This window comes from Hemitrygon akajei, chromosome 7, assembly GCF_048418815.1.
Source record: "Hemitrygon akajei chromosome 7, sHemAka1.3, whole genome shotgun sequence".
NCBI classification, from domain to species: domain Eukaryota; kingdom Metazoa; phylum Chordata; class Chondrichthyes; order Myliobatiformes; family Dasyatidae; genus Hemitrygon; species Hemitrygon akajei.
In genome coordinates this window covers 4,140,853-4,156,436 of record NC_133130.1, presented here as the reverse complement: position 1 = coordinate 4,156,436, position 15,584 = coordinate 4,140,853, and the positions used below count along the sequence as shown (strand labels likewise).

Here is a 15,584-nt window from a genome sequence, read left to right as displayed (position 1 = left end):
GAAGTCCATATAGACAACATCCACTGCTTTACCCTCGTCAACTTTCCTAGTAACCTCTTCAAAAAATTCAATAAGATTTGTCACACACAAATCCATGTTGACTGTTCCAAATCAGACCCTGTCTATCCAGATAATTATATATACCATCTCTAAGAATACTTTCCATTAATTTACCCACCACTGACGTTAAACTTGCAAGCATATAATTGCTAGGTTTACTCTTAGAAACCTTTTTAAACAATGGAACCACGTGAGCAAAACGCCAATTCTCCAGCACCATCCCCATTTCTAATGACATTTGAAATATTTCTGTCAGAGCCCCTGCTATTTCTACACTAAATTCCCTCAAGGTCCTAGGGAATATCCTGTCAGGACCTGGAGACTTATCCACTTTTATATTCTTTAAAAGCACCAGTACTTCCTCTTCTTTAATCATCATAGTTTCCATAACTACCCTACTTGTTTCCCTTACCTTACACTATTCCTTACATTTGACTGGGTGTATCGGTGAGTGCATCCGGATCGGTGTATCAGTGAGTGTGTCATGGTGAATATAACCAGATGGGTGTGTCAATGAGTGTGTCAGGGTGTTTATCTGAATGGGTGTATCAAGAAGTGAGTCTGGATGAGAGTATCAATGTGAGTGTATCTGGATAAGTGCATTAGCGAGTGCATTGGGGTGAGTGTGTCCGGATGGGTGTCACAGGGAGTATGTTGGGGTGAGTGAATCTGGAAGGGTTTGTTAGTGAGTGTGTCAGGCTGTGTGTATTCAGATGGATGTGGCAGTAAGTGTATCGGGGTTGTTGTAAACAATTGGGTGTATCAATGAGTGTGTCAGGGTGAGTGTATCAGGATGGGTGTCTCAGTGAGTATGTCAGGGTTGTTGTAAATGACTGGGTGTACCAGTGAGTGTTTTGGGGATGGTCCATCTGTTTGGGTGTATCAGTGATGTATGAGGGTGTGTATCTGGATGGGTGTATCGGTGAGTGTTTCCATATGAGTGTGTCCGGATGAGTGTGTCAGGGTGAGTGTATCTAGATGGGTGTTTCAGTGAGTGTGTCAATCAGGTTGAATCTATATGGGTGTATCAGAGTGTTGGGTGAATGTGATGCTCAGTGTATACAAGTGGGTTTGGGATCTGTGGGTTTGGGATCTGTGGGTTTGCGATCTGTGGGTTTGCGATCTGTGGAGCATTACTCACCGTGGCAAGCTTGTCAAAACCAGCGAAGAGCTCATTGAGCAGTTTGACAAGTTCCTGTGCCGAGCAGCTGGATGAGAGCTGTGTGAAGCCCACAATGTCCGCAAAGAGGATACTGATCAAGAGAGGAAGGCAGTCACTCCATCACGTCATTTCCATGTCACATCACTCCATAACTCCCCCATTCGCCATAATCCCCATTACTGCGCATGACTCCACCACTCCCTCCCATTCACGGAAACGTCACTACCATCACCCCGTAAAACCCCAACACTCTCTGTCACGTCACTACCATCACTCCGTAACTCCCTACCTCTCTTGTCACATCGCTATCATCACTCTGCCACTCCCTCCCACTCTCTGTCACGTCACTACCATCACTCCATAACTCCCCAACACTCCCCAGCACTCTGTGTCACATTACTGCCATCCATTCATAACTCCCCCACTCGCTTCATTCACTGGTGACTGCCGATCTTCCATCACTCCCCACCTCTCCCCTCACTCAGTATCTTTATGTCGAAGGATACACACTGTATTGTCAGCTCAGGTATTGAGGCAGAGGGGGAGGTGTGGCTCTGTTGGTGAAAAAAATAGAAATCAAATCCTTACAAAGTGGTGACATGGAGTTGAAAGGTGTCGCACCATTGCGGTTACAGCTACGGAAGTGCAAGGGTATTAAGTCCCTGATAGGAGTTATATACAGTCCTTCGAATGGTAGTAAGGTTGTGGTCTACAAATTACAATGTGAGGCAGAAAGCACATGCCAGAAGTGCAATCAAGCAATCGTCATGGGGCATTTCAGTATGCAAGTAGATTCGAAAAATCAGATTGCTGCTGAATGCCAGGAAGGGGAGATTTTAGATTGCCTATGAGATGGCTTTTCAGACTAGCTCATGGATGAGTGCACTCAGGGATCAGCAATTCTGGCTTGGGTGTTGTCCAATAATTGATTAGAGAGCTTAAGGTAATGGAACCCTTAGGGTCGGTGAGCATGATACGATCAAATTACCCTGAAACTTGAGGAGGAGAAGCTTAAGCCAGATGTATCAGTCTTACAGTGGAGTAAAGGGAATTACAGAGTCATGAGAGAGGAATGTGGCCTGAATTGATCGGAAAAGAATACTGGCAGGGATGATGCCAGAGTAGCAATGGATGGAATTTCTGGAAGCAATTTGGAAGTTGCAAGAGAGATGCATCCTAAGGAAGAAAAAGAATTCTAAAAGTAGGATGATGTGATGGTGGAGACTGGGATGACAGAATTGATGGCTTTGTGGCCAAGTTTGCGGACGATACAAAGATAAGCAGAGGGGTACGTCGTTTTGAGGAAGTAGAAAAGTTACAGAAGGACTCAGACAGATTAGGAGAATGGACAAAGAACTTGCTGATGGAATACACTGTGGGGAAGTGGATGGTCATGCACTGTGGGAGAAGGAATAAAAGTGGAATTTATTTTCTAAGTGGGGAGAAAATTCAAAAATCTGAGGCACAAAGAGACTTGGAAGTCCTTGTGCAGGGTTCACCAAAGGTTAATTTGCAGGTTGAATCTGTGGTGAGAATTTCTACTGCTAGCTATGAGGTATTTTATTTTGCAGTTTTCTGTAAAAGCAGTGTGCCCTGCTAGTAAGAGTGTTTTGGTTTCAGCTAAAGATTTGGAGATATGCTTCATCCCACCACCCCAGTCTTCTCCTATCATTTCGCATTTCCCCCTCCCCCCACTACTTTCAAATCTCTTACTATCTTTCCTTTTGGTTAGTCTTGACGAAGAGTCTCGGCCCGAAACGTCGACAGCGCTTCTCCCTATAGATGCTGCCTGGCCTGCTGTGTTCCACCAGGATTTTGTGTGTGTTGTTGTTTGAATTTCCAGCATCTGCAGATTTCCTTGTGTTTGGAGATATGTTGTTCAGTTTGGGGTATTTTGGCAGTAGGTGCGGAAAGAAGAGCACCAGGGAAGACACATGGAGGATGCCGCCTGAAGGGGAGAGCCTGTTGTAAGGAGTGCTTCATGAGGTGAAGGATTCCAAGAAGGAAAGATCTACCCGTGGTTAATGAGGAGAATTCACCGTTGGTGAGTAAAATGATACACTCGGCTACTTCAGAAATAAACTCCACCGTTCAGGTGCACATTCAGACTGGTGTAACTGTAATGGGCCCTTCATTCTTTCTTCTTCTTTCTCTGTTAACTGTTTGATAAAGTTGAAAATTGGTAACTATACGTTCTCTATAATGTTATGCTGGTGTACGATCTGTCATTGATAGGCTACTGATAATTGTGTATGGTCACTACTTATAGAGCATTCACTCAAAAAGAGGTTCACATACTCAGAACATCTTGACATTGATGTTTGGTTGAACACCAGCCCATACCAACCCTAGAGTTGCATTGTTTGTGTAAGATGGACTTCTCACCGCTGAGTCACTTGGGTGTTTGCAGAGTTAGCTAACGAGCCAAGTTGTTCTAAAACCCCGATGAGAGGGTTAAATACTCCCCAATGCCATTCGGCTTTACAATTCAACCGACAGGAGTAAGATATGTTAAAGTGCCGGGGTTAGGACTCAATGTATTTAAGTAAACTACTTAAGAACTTTTTAAAAGCTATTTATTAATGCTTTTTGAGAGGGTGATTTTAGATGTATATCATATTTTTACTGAGATAAGTATTGTATGTAATTAGTTTTGCTACAATAAGTGTATGGGACATTGGAAAAAAATGTTGAATTTCCCCATGGGGATGAATAAAGTATCTATCTATCTATCTATCTATCTATCTATCTATCTATCTATCAATCTATCTATCTATCTAAATAAGCACTGACGAGGCCTCACTTGGAGTACCTTCTGTAGTTTTGGGAGTTGTATCGAAGACAGGATATGTGAAACTGGAGAGGGTTCAAAGAAGGCTCATGAAAATGCTTCCAGGATTGAAGGATCATCTGAAAAGCTTCTGATGTCTCTGAGCCTGTATTCACTGGAATTCAGAACAATACGGGAGACCTCATAAACACCTACAGGATGGTGAAAAACATTGATAGAGTGAATATGGAAAGGATGTTTCCTAAGGTGGGAGCGTGTAAGACAAGGGGGCACGTACTCAGAACAGAGGGTTGGCCTTCTAGAATGGAGAAGAAGAGGAATTTCATACTCCAGAGAGTGGAGGATCTGTGGAATTCTCTGCCAGAGCAGCTGTGAAGGCCAAGTTCTGTACAGTCAGAATGGAGAGACATGTCTCTATCCACACCCCCTCCCCCGCAGTCAGAACTGAGACTCACATCACTATCCACACCCACACAGGTACAGTCGGAACTGACAGACTCACGCCACTATCCACACCCCCTCCTGCACAGTCATAATGGAGAGGCTCATGTCACTATCCACACCACCTCCCGTACAGTCAGAACAGAGACTCACGTGACTATCCACAACCCTCGTACAGTCAGAACTGAGATTCATGTCACTACCCACACCGGTACAGTCAGAACTGACAGACTCACGTCACTACCTACACCCTCTCCTGTACAGGCAGAAATAGACTCATGTCACTACCCACACCCACAAAGGTACAGGTGCAACTGAAAGACGGACGTTACTATAAACATGCAACCACATACCGCTATACACGACTATTTGTGATGAGAAATGTTTCTGTGTCTCTCCAAATTCCCTCCCCGAACACTCCTGCCGTCAGTACATGTCCCTCTGTCTGCCGAACACTCCTACCTAACCATCTCATGTCAGTTCACGTTTCTCCCTCTCCTGGACACTCCCACCAAACTTTCTCGTGTGTGACTCTCTCTCCGAACTCTCTCTCCCGGACATTCCTACCTGACCCACTCCTATCCTTCTCTCTCCGTTCCCTCTCCAAGACACGCCTAACAAACCCTCTCGAGTCGGAACATGTATCCCTCCTCCCAAACACTCCTAGCTGAACCTTTCATGTCAGTTCATGACCCTCCCTCTGCAGGACAATCCTACCAGACCCTCTCGTGTTCTTTATCCCACACTCTCCCGGACACACCGATCGGACCCTATCGTCTCTCTCTATCCCACTCTCTGTCCCGGCCACTCCTACTTGACCCTCTCGTGTCTCTCTATCCGACTCTCTGTCCCGGCCACTCCTACTTGACCCTCTCGTGTCTCTCTATCCCACTCTCTCCCGGACACACCGACCTGACCCTCTTGTGTCTCTCTATCCCACTCTCTCCCGGACACTCCGACCGGACCCTCTTGTGTCTCTCTATCCCACTCACTCCGGGACACCCCGACCGGACCCTCTCGTGTCTCTCTATCCCACTCTCTCCCGGCCACAACCTACCGGACCCACTGTGTCTCTCTATCCACACTCTCTGTCCCGGCCACTCCTACCTGACCCTCAGGTGTCTCTCTATCCCACACTCTCCCGGACACTCCGACCGGACCCTCTCGTGTCTCTCTATCCCACTCTCTCCCGGATACTCCGACCGGACCCACTCGTGCTCTCTATCCCTCTCTCTCCCGGACACCCTGACCCGACCCTCTGTGTCACTCTATCCGCACTCTCTGTCCCGGCCACTCCTACCTGACCCTCTCATGACTCTCTATCCCGGTCTCTCCCGGACACTCCGACCTGACCCTCTCGTGTCTCACTATCCCACTCTCACCGGGATACTCCAACCTGACCCTCTCGTGTCTCTCTATCCCACTCTCTCCCGGATACTCCGACCTGACCCTCTCGTGTCTCTCTATCCCACTCTCACCCAGACAATCCTACTGGACCCTCTCGTGTCTCTCTATCCCACTCTCACCCGGACAATCCTACCTGACCCTCTCGTGTCTCTCTATCCCACTCTCACCCAGACAATCCTACTGGACCCTCTCGTGTCTCTCTATCCCACTGTCACCCGGACAATCCTACCTGACCCTCTCGTGTCTCTCTATCCCACTCTCACCCGGACAATCCTACCTGACCCTCTCGTGTCTCTCTATCCCACTCTCACCCGGACAATCCTACCTGACCCTCTCGTGTCTCTCTATCCCACTCTCTCCCGGACACTCCGACCGGACCCTCTCGTGTCTCTCTATCCCACTCTCACCCGGACACTCCGACCGGACCCTCTCGTGTCTCTCTATCCCACTCTCACCCGGACACTCCGACCTGACCCTCTCGTGTCTCTCTATCCCACTCTCACCCGGAGAATCCGACGGGACCCTCTCGTGTCTCTCTATCCCACTCTCTCCCAGATACTCTGACCTGACCGTCTCGTGTCTCTCTATCCCACTCTCTACGGGACACTCCGACCGGACGATCTCGTGTCTCTCTATCCGCACTCTCTGTCCCGGCCACTCCTACCTGACCCTCTCGAGTCTCTCTATCCCAGTCTCTCCTGGACACTCCTACCGGACCCTCTGTGTCTCTCTAACCGCACTCTCTGTTCCGGCCACTCCTACCTGACCCTCTCAAGTCACTCTATCCCACTCTCTCCCAGACACTCCGACCGGACCCTCTCGTGTCTTTCTATCCGCACACTCTGTCCAGGCCAATCCTATCGGACCCTCTCGTGTCTCTCCATCCCACTCTCTCCTGGACACTCCTACCTGACCCTCTCGTGCTCTCTATCCGCACTCTCTCCTGGACACTCCGACTGGACCATCTGTGCTCTCTATCCGCACTCTCTCCTGGACACTCCGACTGGACCCTCTCGTGCTCTCTATCCCACTCTCTCCCGGACACTCCGACCGGACCCTCTCGTGCTCTCTATCCCACTCTCTACCGGACACTCCGACCGGACCCTCTTGTGCTCTCTATCCCACTCTCTCCTGAACACTCCGACCGGACCCTCTCGTGTCTTTCTATCCCACTCTCTCCCGGACACTCCGACCGGACCCTCTCGTGCTCTGTATCCCACTCTCTCCCGGACACTCCGACCGGACCCTCTCGTGCTCTCTATCCCACTCTCTCCTGAACACTCCGACCGGACCCTCTCGTGTCTTTCTATCCCACTCTCTCCCGGACACTCCTACCTGACCCTCTCGTGTCTCTCTATCCCACTGTCTCCCGGACACCCCGACCTGACTCTCTCATGTCTCTCTATCTCACTCTCTCCCAGACACCCCGACAGGACCCTCTCGTGTCTCACTATCCCACTCTCTCCTGAACACTCCGACCGGACCCTCTCATGTCTTTCTATCCCACTCTCTCCCGGACACTCCTACCTGACCCTCTCGTGTCTCTCTATCCCACTGTCTCCCGGACACCCCGACCTGACTCTCTCATGTCTCTCTATCTCACTCTCTCCCAGACACCCCGACAGGACCCTCTCGTGTCTCACTATCCCACTCTCTCCTGGACACTCCGACTGGACCCTCTCGTGCTCTCTATCCCACTCTCTCCCAGACACTCCGACCGGACCCTCTCGTGCTCTCTATCCGCACTCTCTCCTGGACACTCCGACCGGACCCTCTTGTGCTCTCTATCCCACTCTCTCCCGGACACTCCGACCGGAACCTCTCGTGCTCTCTATCCCACTCTCTCCCGGACACTCCGACCGGACCCTCTCGTGCTCTCTATCCCACTCTCTCCTGAACACTCCGACCGGACCCTCTCGTGTCTTTCTATCCCACTCTCTCCCGGACACTCCTACCTGACCCTCTTGTGTCTCTCTATCCCACTGTCTCCCGGACACACCGACCTGACCCTCTCATGTCTCTCTATCCCACTCTCTCCCGGACACTCCGACCGGACCCTCTTGTGTCTCTCTATCCCACTCTCTCCCGGACACTCCTACCGGACCCTCTTGTGACACTCTATCCCACTCTCTCCCAGACACTCCGACCGGACCCTCTCTTGTCTCTCTATCCCACTCTCTCCGGGACACTCCGACCGGACCCTCTCGTGTCTCTTTATCCGACTCTCTCCCAGACACTTCTACCTGACCCTCTCGTGCTGTCTATCCCACTCTCTGCCGGACATTCCTACCTCACCCACTCGTGTCTCTCTATCCCACTCTTTCCCGGACACTCCGACCGGACCCTCTTGTGTCTCTATATCCCACTGTCTTCCGGACACACCGACCGGACCCTCTCGTGTCTCTCTATCAAACTCTCTCCTGGACACTCCTACCGGACCCTCTCATGTCTCTCTATCACACTCTCTCCGGGACACTCCGACCGGACCCTCTCGTGTCTCTCTATCCCACTCTCTCCCGGATACTCCGACCGGACCCTCTTGCGCTCTCTATCTGCACTCTCTGTCCCGGCCACTCCTACCTGACCCTCTCGTGTCTCTCTATCCCACTCTCTCCTGGACACTCCTACCGGACCCTCTGTGTCTCTCTATCCCACTCTCTCCCGGATACTCCGACCGGACCCTCTCGTGTCTCTCTATCCGCACACTCTGTCCAGGCCACTCCTATCGGACCCTCTCGTGTCTCTCTATCCCACTCTCTCCCGGACACTCTGACTGGACCCTCTCGCGCTCTCTATCCCACTCTCTCCCGGATACTCCGACCTGACCCTCTCGTGTCTCTCTATCCCACTCTCTCCTGGACACTCCGACCAGACTCTCTCGTGTCTCTCTATCCCACTCTCTCCCGGATACTCCGACCGGACCCTCTCGTGTCTCTCTATCCCACTCTCTCCCGGACACTCCGACCGGACCCTCTCGTGTCTCTCTATCCCACTCTCTGTCCCGGCCACTCCTACCTGACCCTCTCGTGTCTCTCTATCCCACTCTCTCCCGGACACTCCGACCGGACCCACTCGTGTCTCTCTATCCCACTCTCTCCCGGACACTCCGACCGGACCCTCTTGTGTCTCTCTATCCCACTCTCTCCCGGACACTCCTACCGGACCCTCTCGTGACACTCTATCCCACTCTCTCCCAGACACTCCGACCGGACCCTCTCTTGTCTCTCTATCCCACTCTCTCCGGGACACTCCGACCGGACCCTCTCGTGTCTCTCTATCCGACTCTCTCCCAGACACTCCGACCGGACCCTCTCGTGTCTCTCTATCCGACTCTCTCCCAGACACTTCTACCTGACCCTCTCATGCTGTCTATCCCACTCTCTGCCGGACACTCCTACCTGACCCTCTCGTGCTCTCTATCCCACTCTCTTCCGGATACTCCGACCTGACCCTCTCGTGTCTCTGTATCACACTCTGTCCTGGACACTCCGACCGGACCCTCTCGTGTCTCTCTATCCCACTCTCTCCCGGACACTCCTACCGGACCCTCTCTTGTCTCTCTATCCCACTCGCTCCGGGACACTCCGACCGGACCCTCTCGTGTCTCTCTATCCGACTCTCTCCCAGACACTTCTACCTGACCCTCTCGTGCTGTCTATCCCACTCTCTGCCGGACATTCCTACCTCACCCACTCGTGTCCCTCTATCCCACTCTTTCCTGGACACTCCGACCGGACCCTCTTGTGTCTCTATATCCCACTGTCTTCCGGACACACCGACCGGACCCTCTCGTGTCTCTCTATCCCATTCTCTCCTGGACACTCCTACCGGACCCTCTCATGTCTCTCTATCACACTCTCTCCGGGACACTCCGACCGGACCCTCTAGTGTCTCTCTATCCCACTCTCTCCCGGATACTCCGACCGGACCCTCTTGCGCTCTCTATCCGCACTCTCTGTCCCGGCCACTCCTACCTGACCCTCTCGTGTCTCTCTATCCCACTCTCTCCTGGACACTCCTACCGGACCCTCTGTGTCTCTCTATCCCACTCTCTCCCGGATACTCCGACCGGACCCTCTCGTGTCTCTCTATCCGCACACTCTGTCCAGGCCACTCCTATCGGACCCTCTTGTGTCTCTCTATCCCACTCTCTCCCGGACACTCCTACCGGACCCTCTCGTGACACTCTATCCCACTCTCCCCAGACACTCCGACCGGACCCTCTCTTGTCTCTCTATCCCACTCTCTCCGGGACACTCCGACCGGACCCTCTCGTGTCTCTCTATCCGACTCTCTCCCAGACACTTCTACCTAACCCTCTCATGCTGTCTATCCCACTCTCTGCCGGACACTCCTACCTGACCCTCTCGTGCTCTCTATCCCACTCTCTCCCGGATACTCCGACCTGACCGTCTCGTGTCTCTCTATCCCACTCTCTCCCGGGACACTCCGACCGGACTCTCTCATGTCTCTCTATCCCACTCTCTCCCGGACACTCCGACCGGACCCTCTCGTGTCTTTCTATCCCACTCTCTGTCCCGGCCACTCCTACCTGACCCTCTCGTGTCTCTCTATCCCACTCTCTCCCGGACACTCCTACCGGACCCTCTCTTGTCTCTCTATCCCACTCGCTCCGGGACACTCCGACCGGACCCTCTCGTGTCTCTCTATCCGACTCTCTCCCAGACACTTCTACCTGACCCTCTCGTGCTGTCTATCCCACTCTCTGCCGGACATTCCTACCTCACCCACTCGTGTCTCTCTATCCCACTCTTTCCCGGACACTCCGACCGGACCCTCTTGTGTCTCTATATCCCACTGTCTTCCGGACACACCGACTGGACCCTCTCGTGTCTCTCTATCACACTCTCTCCTGGACACTCCTACCGGACCCTCTCATGTCTCTCTATCACACTCTCTCCGGGACACTCCGACCGGACCCTCTCGTGTCTCTCTATCCCACTCTCTCCCGGACACTCCGACCGGACCCTCTTGCGCTCTCTATCCGCACTCTCTGTTCCGGCCACTCCTACCTGACCCTCTCGTGTCTCTCTATCCCACTCTCTCCTGGACACTCCTACCGGACCCTCTGTGTCTCTCTATCCCACTCTCTCCCGGATACTCCGACCGGACCCTCTCGTGTCTCTCTATCCGCACACTCTGTCAAGGCCACTCCTATCGGACCCTCTCGTGTCTCTCTATCCCACTCTCTCCCGGATACTCCGACCTGACCGTCTCGTGTCTCTCTATCCCACTCTCTCCCGGGACACTCCGACCGGACTCTCTCATGTCTCTCTATCCCACTCTCTCCCGGACACTCCGACCGGACCCTCTCGTGTCTTTCTATCCCACTCTCTGTCCCGGCCACTCCTACCTGACCCTCTCGTGTCTCTCTATCCCACTCTCTCCCGGACACTCCGACCGGACTCTCTCGTGTCTCTCTATCCCACTCTCTCCCGGCCACTCCTACCGGACCCTCTGTGTCTCTCTATCCCACTCTCTCCCGGACACTCCTACCGGACCCTCTGTGTCTCTCTATCTGCACTCTCTGTCCCGGACACTCCTACCTGACCCTCTCGTGTCTCTCTATCCGCACTCTCTGTCCCGGACACTCCGACCGGACCCTCTCGTGTCTCTCTATCCCACTCTCTCCCGGACACTCCTACCGGACCCTCTGTGTCTCTCTATCCGCACTCTCTGTCCCGGACACTCCTACCTGACCCTCTCGTGTCGGTACATGTACATGGTGTTGAATTGTTGTGGTTCTCTTGACTCTTTGTCCTCCTTCATGTCGTTCAGCATTTCGTCGGCGATGTGTTTTGGCAGGATTGAGAGGAGGAGGCTCTCCTGGGAAAGGGAAGTGGGTGGTGAGTGGAGAGACTGTCAGGGGGTCCAGGTCAGTCCAATGTGAGTGGAAGACCAGTACCGTCACATTGAGAGTCCCTGCCACCTGATCACAGGGATTACCCACCGTCACCATGGAGAGTATCCTAGAGCTCTGGGAGGGGACTCGTTGGGTGGTGGGAGTCGGGGATGGTGTTTGGGTGGGTGGGGGGAGTCAGTGATGGGATTCGGTGGGTGGGGGAGTCGGTCGTGGGGTTTCGGTGGGTGGGGGGAGTCGGTGATGAAATTCGGTGGGTGGGGGAGTCGGTGATGTTGTTTTGGTAGGTGGGGGAGTCGGTGATGGAATTAGGTGGGTGGGGGGAGTCGTTGATGGGGTTTCGCTGGGAAGGGGGAATAGTTGATGGGGTTTCAGTGGGTGGGTGGGGGAGTTGGTAATGGGGTTTCGGTGGGAGGGGGAGTCGGTGATAGGAGAGAGTTGATATTGGACCATTGGAAAATGATGCCGCTGAGGTAGTAATGGGTGACAAATAAATGGCAGATGAACTTAATGGGTACTTTGCATCAGTTCTCACTGTGGAAGATACTAGCAGTGTGCCAGAGGTCAGTGAGTGTCAGGGAGAAAGAGTGAATGCCATTGCTATTGGAAAGGTAAAAGTGCCAGGCACACTCAAAGGTCTTAAGGTGGACAAGTCACCTGGGCCAGATGGGCGACATCCCAGAGTCCTGAGGGAGATAGCTGAAGAGATAATGGACGCATTGGTCATGATCTTTCAAGAATCACTTTCAAGAGGACTGGAAGATTTCAAGTATCACTCCACTCTTTAAGAGAAGAAGGCAAAAGAAAGGAAATATATAGGCCAGTTAGTCTCATGTCAGTGGTTGGGAAAGTTTTGGAGACTATTATTAAGGATGAGGTTTCAGGGTGCTTGGAGATGAATGATAAAATAAGTCAAAGTCAGCATGGTTTCTGTAAACGGAATCTTGCCTGACAAATCTGTTAGAGTTCTTTGAGGAAGTAACAAGCAGGATGGACAAAGGAGAGGCAGTGAATGTCATTTAATTGGATTTTCAGTTTGATAAGGTGCCACACACGAGGCTGCTTCACAAGATAAAATCCTGTGGCATTACAGAAAAGATACTGGCATGGATAGAGGAATGGCTGACAGGCAGGAGGCAGCGAGTGGGAATAAAAGGGGCCTTTTCTGGTTGGCTACTGGTGTTCCTCAAGGGTCAGTATTGGGACCGTGCTTTTCACAGTTGTCAATGATTTGGATAATGGAATTGATGTCCTTGTGGCAAGGTTTGTGGATGATATGAAGGTAGGTGGAAGGGGTAGGTAGTGCTGAGGAAGCAACATGATTGCAGCAGGACTTAGACAAATTGGAAGAATGGTTAAAAAAGTGACAGATAGAATACAGTGTTGGGGAATGTATGATAATGCACAGGAAAAATAGTGTGGACTGTTATCTAAATGGGGAGAAGGTTCAAACATCAGAGGTGCAGAGGGACTTCAGAGTCCTCGTGCAAGACTCCTAGAAGGTTAATTTACAGGTTGATATAGTAAAGAAGGCAAATGTAATGTGAAACCATAAGGCCATAAGAGATAGAAGCAGAATTAAGCCATCTGTCTCATTGAGTCTGTTCCACCATTCAATCATGGATGATCATTTCATTTTATCTCCTCCTCAACCCCAGTTCCTGGCTTTCTACCCATAACATTTGATTCCATGTCCGATCAAGAACCTGTCAATCTCTGCCTTAATACACCCAAAGACCTGGCCTCCATGGCTGCATGTGGCAACAAATTCCACAAATTCATCACCCTTTAGCTAAAGAAATTTCCCCAAAATTCTGTTTTGAAAGAACGCCCCTCTATCCTCTTGTCCAAGTCTCTCCCACCATGGGAAACATCCTTTCCACATCTATTTTGTCTAGGCCTTTCAAAGTTCGAAAGGTTTGAACGAGATCACCCTGCATCTTCAAAATTCCAGCGAGTACAGACCCAGAGCCATCAAACGTTTCTCGTATGATAAACCTTTCATTCCTGGAATCATTATTGTAAACCTCCTCTGGACCATCTTCAATGCCAGCATATCTTTTCTAAGATCAGGGGTCCAAAACTGTTCTTAATACTCAAGATGAGGCCTCACCAGTGCCTTATAAAGCCTCAGCATCACATTCCTGCTCTTATATTCCAGACCTCTTGAAATGAATGCTAACATGGCATTTGCCTTCCTCACCATCGACTCAATCTTCAAGTTAACCTTCAGGGTGCTCCGCACAAGGATTCCTAAGTCTCTTTGCATCTCATGTATTTAGATTTTCTCCCCATTTAGAAAATAGTCCATACATTTATTCCTACTACCAAAGTGCATGATCATGCATTTTCCATTTGCCACTTTCTTGCCCATTCTCCTAATCTGTCTAAGTCCTTCTGCATCCTACCTGTTTCCTCAACACTACCTGCCCCTCCACCAATCTTCGTATCATCTGCAAACTTGGCAACAAAGCCATCTATTTCATCATCTAAATCATTTATATACAGCATAAAAAGAAGTGGTCCCAACACCAAACCCTGTGGAACACCACTAGTCACTGGCAGCCAACCAGACAGGGATCCTTTTTTTCCTACTCGTTGCCTCCTACCAATCAGCCAATGCTCAAACCATGTTAGTAACTTCCCTGTAATACCATGGGCTCTTAACTAAGTAAGAAGCCTCATGTGTGGCTCCTTGTCAAAGACCTTCTGAAATTCCAAATATACAACATCCACTTCATCCCCTTTATCTATCCTACTTGTAATCTCCTCCAACAGGTTCGTCAGGCAGGGTTTTCCCTGAAGGAAACCATGCTGACTTTGTACTATCTTGTCCTGAGTCACCAAGTACTCCATCACCTCATCCTTAACAATTGACTCCAACATCTTCTCAATCACTGAGGTCAGGCTAACTGGTCTATAATTTCCTTTCTGCTGCCTTCCTCCTTTCTTAAAGAGTGGAGTTACATTTGCAATTTTCCAGTTTTCTGGAACCATGCCAGATTCCAATGAATTTTCTAATGCCACCACAATCTCTAATGCTATCTCTTTCAGAACCCTAGGATGCAGTTCCTCTGGTCTGAGTGACTTACGTACCTTTAGATCTTTCAGCTTTTTGAGCACCTTCTCTTTTGTAATAGTAACTGCACCCACTTCTCTTCCTTCACACACTACAACATCAGGCATCCTGCCACTGTCTTCCACAGTGACGACTGATGCAAAATACTCGTTTAGTTCATCAGCCATCTCCTTGTCCCCTGTTATTATTTCTACTGCTTCATTTTCTGGCAGTCCTATATCCATTCTCATTTCTCTTTTTTTAACATACTGGAAAAATATTTTACTATTCACTTTGATATTATTTGCTAGATTGCTTTCATGTTCCATTTTTTCTCTCTCATGATTTTTTAGTTGCTCTCTGTAGGTTTTTAAAAACTTCACAATCCTCTATCTTCCCACATATTGTTGCTTTTATAATAGCTTTGACTTGTCAGCCATGGTTGTATGATTTTACCATTTGAGTATTTCTTCAGTTTTGGAATACACATGTCCTGCACCTTCCTAATTTTCCCCAGAAATGCATTCCATCGCTACTCTGCTGACATCCCTGCCAGCAGCTCCTTCCAATTTACTTTGGCTAACTCCTCTCTCATACCACTGTAATTTCCCTTACTCCACTGAAATACTGCTACATCAGACTTTACTTTCTCCCTATCAAATGTCAAGTTGAACTCAATCATATTGTGATCACTAGCTCCTCATGGTTCTTTTACCTTAAGCTCCCTAATCGCCTCTGGTTCATTACAGAACACCCAATCCAGTATAGCTGATCCCCTAGTAGG

The 15,584-nt window shown here is 50.4% G+C and overlaps 1 protein-coding gene across 1 annotated transcript in view; it reads right to left on the bottom strand.

Moving 5' to 3' along the window:
* The window catches only part of adcy3a (adenylate cyclase 3a), a 179,537-nt gene that overhangs the window by 92,639 nt on the left and 71,314 nt on the right, over window positions 1-15,584 (bottom strand). Inside the window, exons 3-4 of the mRNA XM_073050086.1 lie at window positions 11,578-11,708; window positions 1,202-1,313 (exon numbers count right to left, since the gene is read on the bottom strand). Of these exons, the coding sequence (XP_072906187.1) occupies window positions 1,202-1,313; window positions 11,578-11,708 (243 nt within the window). The remainder of the gene's footprint in view (window positions 1-1,201; window positions 1,314-11,577; window positions 11,709-15,584) is intronic.